This window comes from Berghia stephanieae, chromosome 3 (genome assembly GCF_034508935.2).
Source record: "Berghia stephanieae isolate SIO BIC M18660-M18661 chromosome 3, UCSD_Bste_1.3, whole genome shotgun sequence".
In the NCBI taxonomy this organism is placed as follows: domain Eukaryota; kingdom Metazoa; phylum Mollusca; class Gastropoda; order Nudibranchia; family Aeolidiidae; genus Berghia; species Berghia stephanieae.
Genome location: NC_088362.1, coordinates 106,306,112 through 106,323,611, shown reverse-complemented (window position 1 = coordinate 106,323,611; position 17,500 = coordinate 106,306,112). Strand labels below are relative to the sequence as shown.

At 36.9% G+C, this 17,500-nt stretch overlaps 1 protein-coding gene across 4 annotated transcripts in view; it reads right to left on the bottom strand.

Annotated features, from left to right (window-relative positions):
• The window catches only part of LOC144969088 (septin-2-like), a 123,439-nt gene that overhangs the window by 83,881 nt on the left and 22,058 nt on the right, over positions 1-17,500 (bottom strand). For 2 of the 4 annotated variants that reach the window (XM_078908131.1, XM_078908132.1), the window contains exon 2: positions 8,756-8,885. The exons of the other annotated variants lie outside the window; for them this stretch is intronic. In XM_078908131.1, the coding sequence (XP_078764257.1) occupies positions 8,756-8,852 (97 nt within the window). In that variant the 5' untranslated portion in view covers positions 8,853-8,885. The remainder of the gene's footprint in view (positions 1-8,755; positions 8,886-17,500) is intronic. 4 annotated transcript variants of the gene reach the window in all.

Below are 17,500 nucleotides of genomic sequence, written 5' to 3'. Positions count from 1 at the left end.
CACACGCTCCAACTAAATTATAGACGAAGCAATAAAACGCTTTGTTCTCCCACAAAAAAAACAAGCAGGGGAACCGTAAGTAGTAAGTGGTAAATAGACAAGAGGTGACTTGACGTGACTTCGTCGTAGTTGACTTTTACCTTGAAGACGGGCGGGCTGACGAGTTATTCCTTCCACGCTGTCCTTTTGCCAGACCTGCCATGACTACTTGATAATGTAAATATTCGTAATTTTTGGGATATAAAAATTGTAGTCGCTATAGAGCTAGTTATCTTTAAAAGTCAATAATTTGCCATCATTGGAGCCAAAATTTCGTAATTATATGAATTTTCCGTAATTGTTGGCAGGTCTGCTTATGCTATCCACGAGATGTTCTCCGAGAAATTAACCCTTTAGAGCCAATAGGGCCCTCACAGCCGGAGTCTATATCGGTGTCTGTAGCATAGTAACAATCTATATGCTTCGGCGAGGACGTTCGCATGCGTTGTACTTCCGAACAAATCTAACAGACCTAGCAACCCAATTTCCGTTGGATCTAAAGGATTGGGGGGGGGGGAGAGAGAGAGAGAGAGAGAGAGAGAGAGAGAGAGAGAGAGAGAGAAAGAGAGAGAGAGAGAGAGAGAAGGGGGGTAGTTGTCGATGGTTTTGTCATTAAGCACTGCACAACACAATGAACACTTTTATAACACCTCATAATATGCAATCAATCAATTATTCCAAGGGCCGTCATTACTAATGATGGTAAGCGGTTTTGGTTGCCAAAGCAGGGAATCTCGATAGCTCAGACAAAGGGATAGAGATCGATTCTGTCTAAAGTCAATATTTTTTCCAACCCCTGTCCATCCACCAGTGATTGGGTAGTTGGGCCTGTAAGATCTGGTGGAAAGTACCTTGCGATAGACTTGTGTCCTATGCAAAGGGAAGCAAATAATTGATATTGTTCCATTTCATGCTGTAGAAACTGGGAAAAAAACTCTTTCTCCTTGGATCTAACGGGAAACGGTAAAAAAAAAAAAAAAAAAACAAAAAAAAAAAAACAAAAAAAAAAAAAAAAAAAAACAAAACAAAAAAACCCCAAAAACTAAACTACTCACCAATTCAGTCCATCAAACAATTGTAACTGACACAAAGAACCTTTAAAGTTAATAGTCTTTTAGAAAAGTTAAAGTGAGAGCTAATCACTTCTCTGGATATCTGAAAACAATGACAAGGGTTGAACATTTCATATTGCCCAAATAGCCAGTACGACGTCTTTGAATTATTTGCGAAATATTGCCCAAATAATCACTTCGAATAATAATTCTTAAAAAATAGGGACATTGTTCAGAATCTACAAGACCACCTGCTTTGGCTGGTTGGCATAATTTCAACAGCAGCCTTCCAGTACATATAATTACGTCACAATTCAAGGCGACGATAGGTCATCATAGGAAAGTGAAAAGCGAATAATTGTTGTTACTAATGTTCAAATGAACAAATGGTAGCATTGTCTATTGAAGAAACGAAATCGACGTCACCAAGCCATCTTTATGATTAGTTCTCACTAAATTCTATCAATCAGATTATTAAAGTTCAAGGTTACATATAGTTTTGTGAGTTGTTAAGTTATATCCGGCAGACGGATAATGCGAGTTTTTTTTTTCTTCTAAACGCATAGTATCAATAAGATTTTAACCTTTACCTACTAAGAGTTCTCTGATGTTACTGATTTAACCCATGATCTCTCGAGCTAACTGATTATTCTGCCATCCTCTAAAAAAGAAAAATTCAAACCGGGGACATCTTTTTCCAAAAGGAGGGTTATTTTTATCGATATATATTTGAAGGACAAGTTTTCTGGCTAAACTTATATATAAAAATGTGTTTTTGCAGAGTACAGCAGTATTAATGTCTAAACCTCCATGACAACAATTCGCCTTGGTTATGGTTGACAAATTACTACCAGGCTTAAGTATAGGGTCATTAAATCAGTGGCGAGGTATAGCAAATCAATCTGGAGACTGCGCATCGTCAGTATATCACTGATGGAGCATGACGAAGGACTGTAACATTGCGTCGTCATTATCATTAGCTTATAAAAGGGGATTTTGCTTGTCACCGATTGCATCTCTTACTTGTGTCCGAATTTGTCTCTTACTTGAGTCGGGTTGTGTCCTTTACTTGAGTCGGGTTGTGTCCCTTACTTGTGTCCGATTGTGTCCATTACTTGTGTCCGATTATGTATCTTACTCGTGTCTGATTGTGTCTCTTACTTGTGTTCGTTTCTTGTGTCAGATTATGTCTTCTATTTGTGTCCGAGTGTGTCCCTTACTTGTGTCCGATTATGTCTAATATTTGTGTCCGATTGTGTCCCATACTTGTGTCCTATTGTGTCTCCTATTTGTGTCCTATTGTGTCTCTTACTTGTGTCCGTTTGTGTCCCTTACTTGTGTCCGATTGTGTCCCTTACTTGTGTCCGATTATGTCTCCTATTTGTGTCCTATTGTGTCTCTTACTTGTGTCCGATTGTGTCCCATACTTGTGTCCGATTATGTCTCCTATTTGTGTCCTATTGCGTCTCTTACTTGATTCCGATTGTGTCCCATACTTGTGTCCGATTGTGTCCCATACTTGTGTCCGATTGTGTCTCCTATTTGTGTCCTATTGCGTCTCTTACTTGATTCCGATTGTGTCCTATACTTGTGTCCGATTGTGTCCCATACTTGTGTCCGATTGTGTCCCATACTTGTGTCCGATTATGTCTCCTATTTGTGTCCTATTGCGTCTCTTACTTGATTCCCATTGTGTCCCATACTTGTGTCCGATTGTGTCTCCTATTTGTGTCCTATTGCGTCTCTTACTTGATTCCGATTGTGTCCCATACTTGTGTCCGATTGTGTCCCATACTTGTGTCCGATTTTGTCTCTTACTTGAGTCAGATTGTGTCCCTTACTTGTGTCCGAACGTAGCCCCTTCCCTAACCCATAGTCTGACACTTCCCTAAAATTACGCCACAATACAAGGCGACGATTATCATAAAAAGTGAGAAGTGTGATGTCGTAAGAAATGTTCAAGGAAACAAATGAACCCAAATGGACAATAAATGAACTATTGAAAACAACCCACAATTCAATATTTCCAATTTCCTTGTGTTTTCGTCTTCTTGTTTTGTGAGGTAATTTGTTGGCGAGTGTCAGGTTATGAGTTCACATAAGCGACCGTCCGACATGAGAATAAAGAGGACAACTTACAAAGATTCATTATTTATAAGGGATTAATAATAACGAATGAACAAAACTCGCAACTTAAATTGATCTTAGACAAATAATAATAGAAAATACTGAATTACTTGTAATTATTACTCTCGTCATTGATCAGGGGATTGAGGCTTGATAACTAACCTCACCATTTGAAAAGATTTATCATATTTATCCCAATATTTCTTCAAATTTTCTCATATTTTTACTCCCTAAAAATCATATTTTCAACACGTGTAACCATAGAAAAGTTCAAATTAAACATTCGCTGAATGTATGGAGAATTACCAAGTTAGGAGGAAATCCTGTAATTAATGTGACAACTCAGATTCTGATCTATGTGGTGACGATATTTAACTCTCTCCTTACCGGTCATTTTCCGGATTTTCCCCAAAACTTCACACCAAACCTATACAAAACTATATTTATTTACTCAAACACAAAAGCTGTTAGGTATTGCTATTAGATAGATACATTTTTTTTCTGCTCCACGAGCTCTTCAATACAGTGTTAATTAATATATAGACGTCTATTGCAAATATTTTTGTTCAACTATTTTCATGATGTAAAAAAGAAATAAGAATGGGAAAAATGTTGGCTGCATCGTAACAAATGTGACGATTTTCCTATGGGTGGTAAGGAGAGGGTTCATGAACTTCAATTATTCCATCTTTATTTACAAAATTTTGACTTTTGGATTTAGCATAATATTTTAGTCAACATTCCCACACTATCATATTTTGGACCTCAAAGCGTATCAAAATATGAGAAATCATGCTGGATGGCAAGCCTGAAGACGGCAGCAAACGCATTCACTCAATAAAGCCCGTGAGCGACCCGACGGTAAGACAGACTACAGTGGCTGCCGTACCAGTGTGAAATACTTCTTTTTTCCATTTTGTCCTTTTCCTTCCAACATCAATCGAATGAGACGATTCCTCAACTTGTCAAAAAATCTTTAATCTCAAGCTTCTATTTATATAAAATTAGGACAGCACGCCGGAAAATATTTCCCTTTTCATTTAATAAAAAAAGCTATCGATTAATATGACCTCAACTTGTCAAAAATGTTAAATGTTAGACTTTTAAAAGTGTAAATCGTGGCTCCGGTCTTTGAATGTGAAATTAGGTCACGGCACACCGGAGAACATTTCCTTCAACAATCGATCGATTAATTTGACCCCAATTTGTCTAAAAGTCTAACACTTGAGTCTTCTAACAATGAAACAAATTATGATTCCAGTCTTATTCACGGCACGAATCTAAGTATCCATTGTAGCAGTCCTTCTTTCAGAGCCTTAGGGTCTATGATTTTCCAGATTTTCGAGCTCAATTGACATTTTCAAAAAACCCCTGAAAACATATCTGCAAAAAATATTTACTTAAATGAATTTTAAATGTATTGTATGTGACATTTACAATGATGATGTATTGATGCCCGTTTATGTTCTTAATTGTTTTGATATTTTGGTTGAATTGTATTTGAATTTTTTTAAAAAAGCGCTTTGAGGTTTCGACGAACGGCGCTATATAAACATGCTTATTATTATTATGAAGTTGGAGTTATCCCGTTTTCTGGTGTTTTAGATTGACAAACGCAGTTGCATGTTATCATTTGGATAGGATACTATTCTGTCGCAGAGTGCTTTCCGCCAGATCTAAACAGACCCAGCTACCCAATTACTGCTAGGTAGACAGGTAGAAAATAAATCTTACTTTATCTGGGATCGATACCAGTCCCTTTGCTTGTAAGATGAGAGTGTCCGACAACTGAGTTATCCGGACTTCTGGATTAAAAACGACAATTACGCCCTTTCGTCGTGTAACACTTTTGCATTCCATGAAGGAATAAAGATAACCATTCAAACAAACACCCAATGATAAAAGGAATCAACTGAGTCATGTATGTTAAAAAATTGGACTTGATAAGTATGCTAGCTACTCAAGTGAAAAAGTGCCAAAATTGGAGATTCGACTAGGTTTCTTTCACGCTGGTTTCTGTGTAATGCCTTTCCACGTGATCTCATTCCTGGAGTCAAAGTAAATATAACAAGTGGGAATCACTCCTGGAAAGTGACAGACGATAATTCTAGGGTGCAATACAGAGCAATCGCCATTATTGACAAGGGTCGACGAGAAAACAAAACATAGTAGTAAGTACGTGTAACAGCAAGTCATAGGTGATTCTTTGTTACAATGATAAAACACATTTTAAACAATTTTCGCCATTTAAAAATTACATCATATTATATCAATGGATTAAGTGACCGCAAATATGTCAAATGTTTCTTAAACCTGACAATTCAAAGACGAGTCAGAGTTGAGACTTTTGACAAATCGGGGATTATCTTAGTCTTAGTCTACCGATATTCGAGGGACAAATTTTCCGGGAAAATTGAAAATTATTTGTTTTGTCGGACTAAGGGGAGAGTCGTGGAGTGGCCGATTATTGTTGTTGTAACAGGTACGTTGTTGGTTAAATGACTAAGGTCAATATTATTAGTGAGAGGTCAATTAAGCGTGAGAATAATATTAGTACTAGTTCTACGCGTTTATGAATGGGGAAAATAAGTAGGCTCGTTCCAGTATATCGAAAACGTATTTTCTACTTAAAGTATGCCAGTCTAAAGCAGGTGGTATGGGAAGGTTTGGAGTGCCAAAAGAGGCATCTAAAAGACCGATCTCTTTGTTTAAACGATGATTTGATTACATTTTTAAAAACTTGATGTTTTTTTGATTGTCAAGAGGCAACTAAAAGATCGATCTCTTTGTTTAAACCGTGATCTGACTACAGTTTTTAAAAAAGCTTGATGCTTTTTTTTTGATTGTCAAGAGGCATCTAAAAGACCGATCTCTTTGTTTAAACGATGATTTGATTACATTTTTAAAAACTTGATGTTTTTTTGATTTTCAAGAGGCATCTAAAAGACCGATCTCTTTGTTTAAACCGTGATCTGACTACAGTTTTTAAAAAAGCTTGATGCTTTTTTTTTGATTGTCAAGAGGCAACTAAAAGATCGATCACTTTTTTAAAACGATGATCGAATTACATTTTTTTAAAAGCCTGATTTTAAAAATTGTCATATTATAGAGCTACACATTTTTCAGTTTCATCAAATACAATGCAGAAAGTTCGTTCCAAAGCAACTTTTCATTTTTTTTATTGGCCCACAAGTGTCTGGAAGAAAGACTAATCATCTCGACTGATTTGTTCCTGAAAAAGAATGTTAAGATTCAGGTTGTTTTCATTGCCCGTTTGGAGAAGGTCGCTATTTGTTAAGTTTCCTTAGGGTCCGTTATGGTGACTAGACTATCGCCCATTTTTTTTATACTCAAAATGTATCCTTTTATGAATGAGGTGAGGTGAAGTGAGTTCTATTTAAGTTAAAGGAATTCAAGTGCATAATATAAAATAGATTTTTAAAAAATGTGCAATTTTGTTTCTGCAGTTAAAAAGTGCTGCGGGAAACATCAAAACCCAAGCTCTACTTAAAGCAAACACCAAAAAAAAAAAAAAAAAAAAAAAATGGCGGTAGCAGAATAGTACAATATTATGAGAAAAATATAAAAAAAAGCAATACAAATCTGTAATTCGGAGGTGCATGAAAATCAGAAATGTCGTAAATAAACAAAACACCCTGAAATATAAGCCCTAAGAATTTGTTTGAATATATCGCTAATTCTATACAAAAGCAATGTTGATATAAACATAGAAGAACAGGAACAAGCTATCTATCTATCTTGTGTAAATAAGCCAGTATTATATAAATTGAAATGTGGATAGATTGCAGATTATTGCGTGCGTATTTTCAAAGGATCCTTTTTATATGATTTCTATAATTTGGACATAATGAATTATAAAACCAAACTGCCATCGTTATCAATCAATTTGATTTCGGTTAAGGTACAAAATAAAATTATTTGTAATTTTGTTTCGGTGTTTGTTGTTTCTCTTCTTCTTTTTTTTTGTTTATGTTTTAAACACCAAGAAATAATAAATAGCTTTTCTATAGCGCATAATCATGACGATGTTGTGTTCTATGCTGTAAGAAAGGTGAAGCAAGCGAAAAGAAAAAGAAAATTGCCAAGTCCATCATTTAAAAAATATAGAATGACTAAAGACGAGTGAAAATTGCTCATCATGGTTTTGGGTCATCTTCATAAACCATTGACCACATTTCTATATGAATAAAACACACAGGTATAGAGGCACAGAAATTATCAAAGCAATAAGCAAGAAGTGAACACAAAGAAGCAGTCGTTGAAAATACAATCTAATATATATATATATATGTATATATAAAATACAATCTAATATATATATATGTATATATAAAATACAATCTAATATATATATATGTATATATAAAATACAATCTAATATATATATATATATATATATATATATATGTATATATAAAATACAATCTAATATATATATATGTATATATAAAATACAATCTAATATATATAAATAAGCTGTTATACATCTACAGATTTTGAAATGAGAGATAAGAGTATGTAATTTTTTCCCCGTTAAAAGTAAAATAAACAACAACAACAAAAAAAAAGGGGATTTGAAACACGAGGAAAAAAAGATTTACTGAAAAGGAATTCAAATATTCAAAGCAGAAATTGGTTAACGTTCATTCTAATATATTATGTACTACAGTATTGAGATAGATAGACAAGTTTGCAACACTGGAAAGAACATTAGATATACGCTGTGTTTGCCGTTATATTAATTCTCTTGAGAGGGGGTGATTACGGAAGAAGAAGAAGAAGAAAAGGAGGAGGAGAAGAAGAAGACGAAGAAGAAGAAGAAGAAGAAGAAGAAGAAGAAGAAGAAGAAGAAGAAGAAGAAGAAGAAGAAGAAGAAGAAGAAGAAGAAGAAGAAGAAAAGGAGGAGGAGGAGAAGAAGAAGAAGAAGAAGAAGAAGAAGAAGAAGAAGAAGAAGAAGAAGAAGAAGAAGAAGAAGAAGGAGGAGGAGGAGAAGGAGGAGGAGGAGGAGGCGGAGAAGCTGGAGGAGATGGAGGTCGATGAGGAGGAGGAGGAAGAAGAAGAAAAAGAAAAAGAAGAAGAAGAAGAAGAAGAAGAAGAAGAAGAAGAAGAAGAAGAAGAAGAAGAAGAAGAAGAAGAAGAAGAAGAAGAAGAAGAAGAAGAAGAAGAAGAAGAAGAAGAAGAAAAAGAGGAGGAGGAGTAGGAAAAGAAAAAAAAACAAAACAAGAAAGTGGGAAGGATGGAGAAAGACGAGAAGAAAAGGAGAATCGTTTCTGCCCTTGGACTGTTCTAAGTCGAATACTCATATCACACAGATCTGTCTCCGTTCTATAAATGTTACTTAATGTAGACATAACACAAGACTTAAGATATAATATAATATATTTAGTTACAACAGCTGTGACAAGCAGCGGACACCATTGATAAATCGATATATCGTTATGCACAAATATAACAACACAATACCAATGATACGGATACGTTCCAATTATCGATACTGGGCTTCTTATTAACCCTACCTGAGCGAGAGCCACCGCCGTTATCGACGTTGCCAGTGTAAATGCCATTGTAACGGCCGGGACGAGGTGAGGATGAAGAGGTACTCCCACTCAACATTTCCAATGTGATACGGTACTATAATTGTTTATACTTTATTTGAAAGAAAGAAGAAGAAAAGAAAAGAAAGAAAATAACATATAATATAAGAATCAAACTTTTTCAAACTCAAACGACTTCCGATTCTTGAATCATAAAATTCACACTTGGAACATTCCCGTTGTTAAATGACCAAATATAATGTTGAATTTTTGTAAGAAAACGTTTTCCTTGTCGATCAATTACAATGACCACAACTGGTCAAAAAGTCTTAAACCTGAGAGTTATTTTGAATCTCGGTCTGCGATTTCTTGGACAGGTTAGGGTCAACTAAACTGTCAAATTCTCTGACCAAAACGAATAAAACACGTGACCCGTTGTCTCAAAAACGATGTTATGTCGATGTTGATTTGAAGCTGAATATTCAATCGATAGTCGGCTATAGATAGTTCGAAGATGACGTCACTCAGGTCTTTGTTATTGTTTTTTGCCATCCGCGTTTATGAGTAATGCTCACTGAACTGTATTAACCAGACTATAAACGTTCATGGATACACACAGTTTTGTGTGTTGGTCCATTATACTTCCGGATGACAATGTTGTGAACTTATTAGCCAAGCGCATACTATCCATATCAGATTCAGGTCAAATTTATAGGATTTATTTTGGAGAATAAGTACAATTTCTTAAAGAATCAAGAACCAAAATCTTTCCTATTTTGATTTTAAAAAACTTAAATTCATTTGTTCCGGTATGCGACTGATTACTACATAAGACCGGTTTGAGACGAATGGTCACATAAGTTTTGTCATTGTAACATTATGAATGTAATCTGATTATAACAAAATGAATATTGACAAATCTTACTCTTGTTGTAGCCGAATATAAACTATGGACTCATTCTAATTGATCTATATTTGAAGGATGAGTTTTCTGGGGAACATTTTAAATACGTGTTTTCTTTTTCAAAGCATGACAGAATGGTATACCTGCAGCTGTGATAGGTTCCGGTGTATGTTCTTATCTTAGTCCATAAATGTTCCACATGCACCTAAGAGGCTACATGCTGTGTGGCATTATGTACGAATTATTGTACAGCACCCGCTAAAACATTGTAAAATAAGCTGGTTATACTCTATAGCTCAATCAAGGCCTTCTATATAGCTGAAGGCCTTGGTTCAATGCGATATTTATCATTACAATTACCTCAATACAGTATCGAATACCACATCGAATTGATTTATGACTAAGACTTCAAATCTACACCTTGTTGGATTCAACCCAAATCGGAAGCGAATCCAACAATTTTAAACTTATACATTTTTTGTGCTTTGTTTTAAATGTGAAATTCTGAATTTCATCTATTAAAACAGATAGACTAGACCTTAAACTAATAATAGGACTTGTGGTCCAACTTTTAAAACGTTACGGGCTTCTTTAAAAAGTAACAAACAATAAATGAAAATAATATATGTAATAAAGGTTGTATCCTGACGACTATACTTACTTACAATGTTCCAGGAACTCAAGGTAATCGCTAATCACGCAATCAATCGTTTATTTACACATTGATTATCAAACCATTCACAGTGTAATATCAACGTTTAGTCTGTATCGGAATTATCACAACCTTATGCTTATGTTCCATATAATTCCTATTGATCTGAATTCGAAAACTTTAAATATTTTAGAATATTAATGACACATAAGCACACAAACGCGCACACACATGCATACATACACAAACACACACACATACACACACACACACACACACACGCACACACACATACTCGACTACAGTAAACACGGAGCAGCAAATCAAACAAACAAAAACAATGTAAACAAAAGGAAAATAAAACAAAACAAAACAAAAAAGCAAAACAGAACAAACAACTCAAAAAAGACCAACCCCTCCCCTCCCCCCCCCCCAAATACGACAAACAAAATACAAAAAAACCGCCAAAAAAACCAAAAACAAAACAAAACAAAAAAAACAACACAAAATAAAACTATCAAAAGCCAAAACAAAACCCCTCAAATGACAAAGGACACGACAGAATGAAAACAATTTTCTATCTATCATTTAATAAAAATAACACAACATAAATATAACATCGATAAAACATCTTCCACTGTTAACGTTTATTCCAAAATGACTCGTATCTAAATCTCGTGCACACTCACTACATATCACACACCGAAATAACTCCCAATGAAAACAATCACAACGAGAAGAACAACAAAGTTCGATCCGATCGAACGGAGTCATTCAGTGAGTACTGGGTTCACTTATCGGTCACTCACGGCGATTTGATGATCTCCTCTCTTTCCGCATGCACGGTCGAGAGAGTGAATGGGAACATGAGTTCCGGTAGCGGGGACGAAATGTGAGAACGAGTGAGTGAGTGAGTGATCGAGGAAGAATGAGAGAGTGAGTGAGTGTGAGTGAGCGAGTGCCGTGGGTTAAATGAACAAACTCTTCACGACATTAGCGGGCGGGGTGTTGATGTCGGTTCATGCAAAATATGGGGGACACACGCGGTAATGAAAATACACAGCTCCCTATTCTCCTACTGTCCTTCTTCCCCTCCCCTTCCTCCCCCCACCCCCCCCCCCCCCCAGTCTCTCTCTCTCTCTCCCCCCCCCCTCCTCTCTCTCTCTCTCTCTCTCTCTCTATATATATATATATATATAATATATATATATATATATCTATCTATCTATCTATCTATCTATCTATCTATCTATCTATATCTATCTATCTATCTATCTATCTATCTATCTATCTATCTATCTATCTATCTATCTATCTATCTATCTATCTATCTATCTATCTATCTATCTATCTATCTATCTATATATATATATATATATATATATATATATATATATATATATATATATATATATATATACACCTATCTATCGATCTATATTTCTCTATCTATCGACATTTATCGGCGAAACTTCGGCTCCATGTGCCTCTCTTTCTATTTCTTTCTCTCTCTCTCTCTCTCTCTCTCTCTCTCTCTCTCTCTCTCTATATATATATATATATATATATATATATATATATATATCTATCTATCTATCTATCTATCTATCTATCTATCTATCTATATCTATCTATCTATCTATCTATCTATCTATCTATCTATCTATCTATCTATCTATCTATCTATATATATATATATATATATATATATATATATATATATACACCTATCTATCTATCTATATGTCTCTATCTATCGACATTTATCGGCGAAACTTCGGCTCCATGTGCCTCTCTTTCTATTTCTTTCTCTCTCTCTCTCTCTCTCTCTCTCTCTCAATCCCTCTGCTTTCTCTCTTTCCCTCCATCTCTCTCTCTCCCTCCCCCTCTCTCTCTCTTTTTCTCTCAATCCCTCTCCTTTCTCTCTCTCCCTCCATCTCTCTCTCTCCCTCCCTCTTTCTCTCTCTCTCTCTCTCTCTCTTTCTCTCTCTCTCTCTCTCTCTCTCTTATACTAAAAAAAAACCCCCAAACATTAACTGCTCATTTCTCTATAAACCACACATTTCTCTATCCAGCACTCACACCATCACACGTACAATTACCTGCTATTCATTCATTCACACATTCATTCTTTAAAGTTCACTCACCCTTGTGCAAATTCCTCACGGTTCACTCATAATGGGATTCAAGAGATACGAAAAGACCAAAAAAGATCAACCCCCCCTCCCCCGCGCCCCAACAACTTTATTGTGTACAAGTCGAAACAGCTGTTCAGCCTCATCACAATAAACAATTTTGTAAGATCATAAACAGTCACTTCCCCAATCATATCACAGAGATAACCTTTTCACATACCTGCGTTGCGTTTTTTTTTTAACCCTTCACATCGTTAACTTATCTATAAACTTTCCGGAGCTAATTGTAAACATACAATGTAAATATTATTCCTCGTTTTTAATATGATGCTTCTGTTATTGAAGATGTTTTTGTTCTACGTAGAATACTCTAGTTGTTGTGGTTAATCAAAATAATGCTTGTGAATCGAGTCAGTCTCAACAGCTACGTTGGTAGCAGCTTCTTATGGTTCTCACACTACTATGTTATGACGATCGACCCAATCAGCAAAGTCTGGTCCGCATTCGTGCACCGTCGCAAACCCGCCGGGTAGCATCGTCACAACACACCGTTCGACTAGATGCTCTGCCGTCTCAGGTTCTTGCCCACAGCGGGTACATATTGGACAGGTAGAAAGACCCCACCGATGAAGCGCACTTGCCGTTTCGCAGCTCCTCGACCGAAGCCGATTCGCCCACCCAATGAATGTCTCCTCTTACTGGTATCAAAGCCTGGCAACTTCTCACCAAGCTACGTTGGTAAAAAATTAGCCTCAAAGGGAAAAGGGCTGGTGCCGAGATCGGGCCATACAAACAGCCAACCACAGAGTTGATCAGTTAATACAAACTATATACATATCATACTCTCATACAATTTTTATGATATGGTAATTAATATTCAGGAGAAAGATAATGACAACAACTACAGTAAGATATGAAGTGAGTAGAAAAGTGCCAGAAGACAATAGAGAATAAAAATTTTTTTCGCGGCGGTGGTGGGGTTTGAACCTGCGACCTTATTGGTACGACAACTCCGCCTGGCAGGTGAGAGCGTGGCTCTACCGTGTGAGCTATCCACGAACACAAAAATATTCGTTTCAAACCCAAAGTCATTTCTAGATCCCTCTCTCACCCACTTCTTGAGATCGCCGATTCGTTCACCACCATCGCGAAGTAATTTTGACCAGCAGTTAAGCCTAATAGCCAATATTCTCATCACAAACATATAACATAGAAACGATTGAGACATTGAGTATGCTCCGGTGTATGGGGTGAATTTTTAATTCAGAAAAGTGAGTGGAGCAGGCACTTATGTTGGTAACAACAAGATATGAAGTGAGTAGAAAAGTGCCAGAAGACAATAGAGAATAAAAATTTTTTTCGCGGCGGTGGTGGGGTTTGAACCTGCGACCTTATTGGTACGACAACTCCGCCTGGCAGGTGAGAGCGTGGCTCTACCGTGTGAGCTATCCACGAACACAAAAATATTCGTTTCAAACCCAAAGTCATTTCTAGATCCCTCTCTCACCCCACTTCTTGAGATCGCCGATTCGTTCACCACCATCGCGAAGTAATTTTGACCAGCAGTTAAGCCTAATAGCCAATATTCTCATCACAAACATATAACATAGAAACGATTGAGACATTGAGTATGCTCCGGTGTATGGGGTGAATTTTTAATTCAGAAAAGTGAGTGGAGCAGGCACTTATGTTGGTAACAACAAGATATGAAGTGAGTAGAAAAGTGCCAGAAGACAATAGAGAATAAAAATTTTTTTCGCGGCGGTGGTGGGGTTTGAACCTGCGACCTTATTGGTACGACAACTCCGCCTGGCAGGTGAGAGCGTGGCTCTACCGTGTGAGCTATCCACGAATTTTCTCATCAATCCTCTCTTCTCCCCAAGCTCCATCTTCTAGATCTCTCCTCACCCACTTCTTAGATCCCCGATTCTTTCACCTCCATCGCGAAGTAATTTTGACCGCAGTTAACTAATAACAAAATCTCACACAAACATAACATAGAAACGATGAACATTATATCTCGTTAGAGGAAATTTTTAATCAGAAAATGAGTGAGCAGCATTATGTTGGTATACATAAGTCATTCCACTCACTTTTGAATTAAAAATTCACCCATCACCTGTAGCATATCATGTCTCAATCGTTTCTAGTATAATGTTGTGATAAATATGGCATAGGATTAACTGCTGTCAAAATTACTTCGCGATGAGGTAACCCCCTCGGCGATCTCAACAAGTGTTGTGTAGAAGGTCTAGAAATGACTTTGGTTTGAAACGAATATTTTGTGTCGTGATACTACACGGTAAGCACGCTCTCACCTGCCAGCGATGTCGTACCATAAGTCGCAGGTTCAACCCACCACCGCCGCAAAAAAAATTTTATTCTTTTGTCTTCTGGCACTTTCACTCGCTTCATATCTTTGTTACAACATAAGTCCTGCTCCACTCATTTCGATTAAAATCACCCATACACCGAGCATACTCAATGTCCATCGTTTTCTATGTTATATGTTTGTGAAGATATTGCTATTAGGCTTAACTGCTGGTCAAAATTACTTCGCGATGGTGTGAACGAAATCGCGATCTCAGAAGTGTGAAGAGGGATCTAAAATGACTTTGGTTTGAAACGAATATTTTGTGTTCGTGGATAGCTCACACGGTAGAGCACGCTCTCACCGCCAGCGGAGTTGTCGTACCATAAGGTCGCAGTTCAAACCCCCACCGCCGCGAAAAAATGTATATTCTCTATTGTCTTCGGCACTTTTCTACTCACTTCATATCTTGTTGTACCACAAAGTGCCTGCCACTCACTTTTGAATAAAAATTCACCCCATACACCGAGCATACTCAATGTCCAATCGTTTCATGTATATGTTGTGATGAAGATATTGGCTATTAGCCTTAACTGCTGTCAATTACTTCGTCGATGGTGTAACGAATCGGCGATCTCAGAAGTGGTGAGAGTGGATCTAAAATGACTTTGGGTTTGAAACGAATAATTTGTGTTCGTGGATAGCTCACACGGTAGAGCCACCTCTCACCTCCAGCGAGTTGTCGTCCATAAGTCGCAGTTCAAACCCACCACCGCGCGAAAAAATTTATTCTCTATTGTCTTCTGCACTTTTTACTCACTTCATATCTTGTTGTTACCAACATAAGTGCCTGCTCCACTCACTTTTCTGAATTAAAAATTCACGACAACAACTACAGTGTACTTTTCCAGTAAGAAACGTGACGATGAATCACACATTTTGTTGCTGGGACTCTTTTTTAAAATAAAAATTACGCGAGTTTTTGTATCGCTCAATATCCACTGAGTATGCTCAAATCGCTTTAGAAAGGGTACAAAGCCAACAGCAACATGGCGAGACATGACGCCTCTAATGCATCAGTTATATTTCTTCGAAGTGAATTTTATATATTTTTTTTATTATTTGATCTTTTTTTCGTTGTTTTCCTGAACTCTCTTCCCACCGTGTTAATATCTTTTTGTCTCTTATTTTTTGGCTGAAAACAAAAAGGGAGAGGAGGGAGCAAGAAATAAATAATAGCAGCGACACAAACTGAACGAAGCGAACTGAGTAAGTGATTTCTTTTGGACATTGGAAAGAACTCGAGAATACAACTCAGGGAAGACTGAAGTGGCGAAGCATAATCAATCCTTTATGGTTCATGCTTCAAATGCCTTTGAAGGTGAAGGTCAATTTCTCTATAGATAGTATGCAGATGACGTCACTCAGGCCTTTGTTATTGTTTTTGCCATCCGCGTTTGTGAGTTGTTCTCACTAAACTGTATTAACCAGACTATAAAAGTTCATGGTTACACAGAATTTGTGTGTTGGTCCGTTATACTTCCGGATGGCAATGTTGTGAACTCCTTGGCCAAGCGCATTCTATCTATAGATAATGTGCGCTTGGCTCAGAAGCTCACAACATTGCCATCCGGAAGTATAACGGACCAACACACAAAACTATGTGTAACCTTAAATGTTTATAGTCTATTTAATACAGTTTAGTGAGAATTACTCGGATGGCAAAAAAAAAAAAAAAAACACCAAACACCCCCCCCTCCCCCCCCCCCCAAAAAAAAACCCAACAAAAACAAAAAAACAAACCAATAACAAAGACCTGAGTGACGTCAACTTCATACTATTTATAACAGTAGAAGTCCTTTAGAGTGAGTAGATTCAGAAAATTCATGAAGCTAAAGTCTACCCGGGTTTCTGTAGCGTTAAATGGACAGTAACCATTGCTTGGATATGTTAATAAGGATCTGAAAAACTGTGCATGAAACAAGCCACACAAAACAAGCAAAGAAAATACAACGCTTTTTAGGGGGGATTTTTTCCCCCCGAAAATTTAATTATCGCTTTGTATAAAACTGTTTCATATAGAATTTTTCATATTTCTATCTTAAACCAGTGTCTGATCCCTAAATAGTCACTTTGATATTTGTTACGACTTGTGCGGCTATGTGTTCAAGTAGTATGACACTCGCTTTCGGATCGGAAAGTCCTGAGTTCGAGCCCTGCTCGGCGTATAGTTGAGTCCTGGGAAAAGGCTCTTTACTCACATTTTCTCATCGTACTCAGGTGTAAAATGAGTACCTGGCCGTTAACAACGTTGTCTCTGTCTGGAAAAAATGTAACATCGCCTGACAGGCTTCATGTCTCGTCTATATAATGTTACGTATCGCTGTGGTCAGGGACCTTTTGTAAATCGCGTTGAGCACATTTAGTGGATATTGCGCTATATAAAACCTCAAGCACAAGTTTATTGTTTCAATAGGACGATGTTCTTTCGTGAAATGCAAGTGGAATCCAGCAACAAGATCAATAGAACTACCCCCCCCCCCCCAATTTCCTCTTCTTGAAAAGGATAGTAGTACCAGACCGAGGAAAATATCATGAATACATTTAATAACTTAACTTGAGCTTTTATATAGCGCAATATCCACTAAACGTGCTCAAAGCGCTTTACAAGATGTCCCTGGCCAACAGCAACACAAACATTTAGAACGGGACATGACGCCTGTTA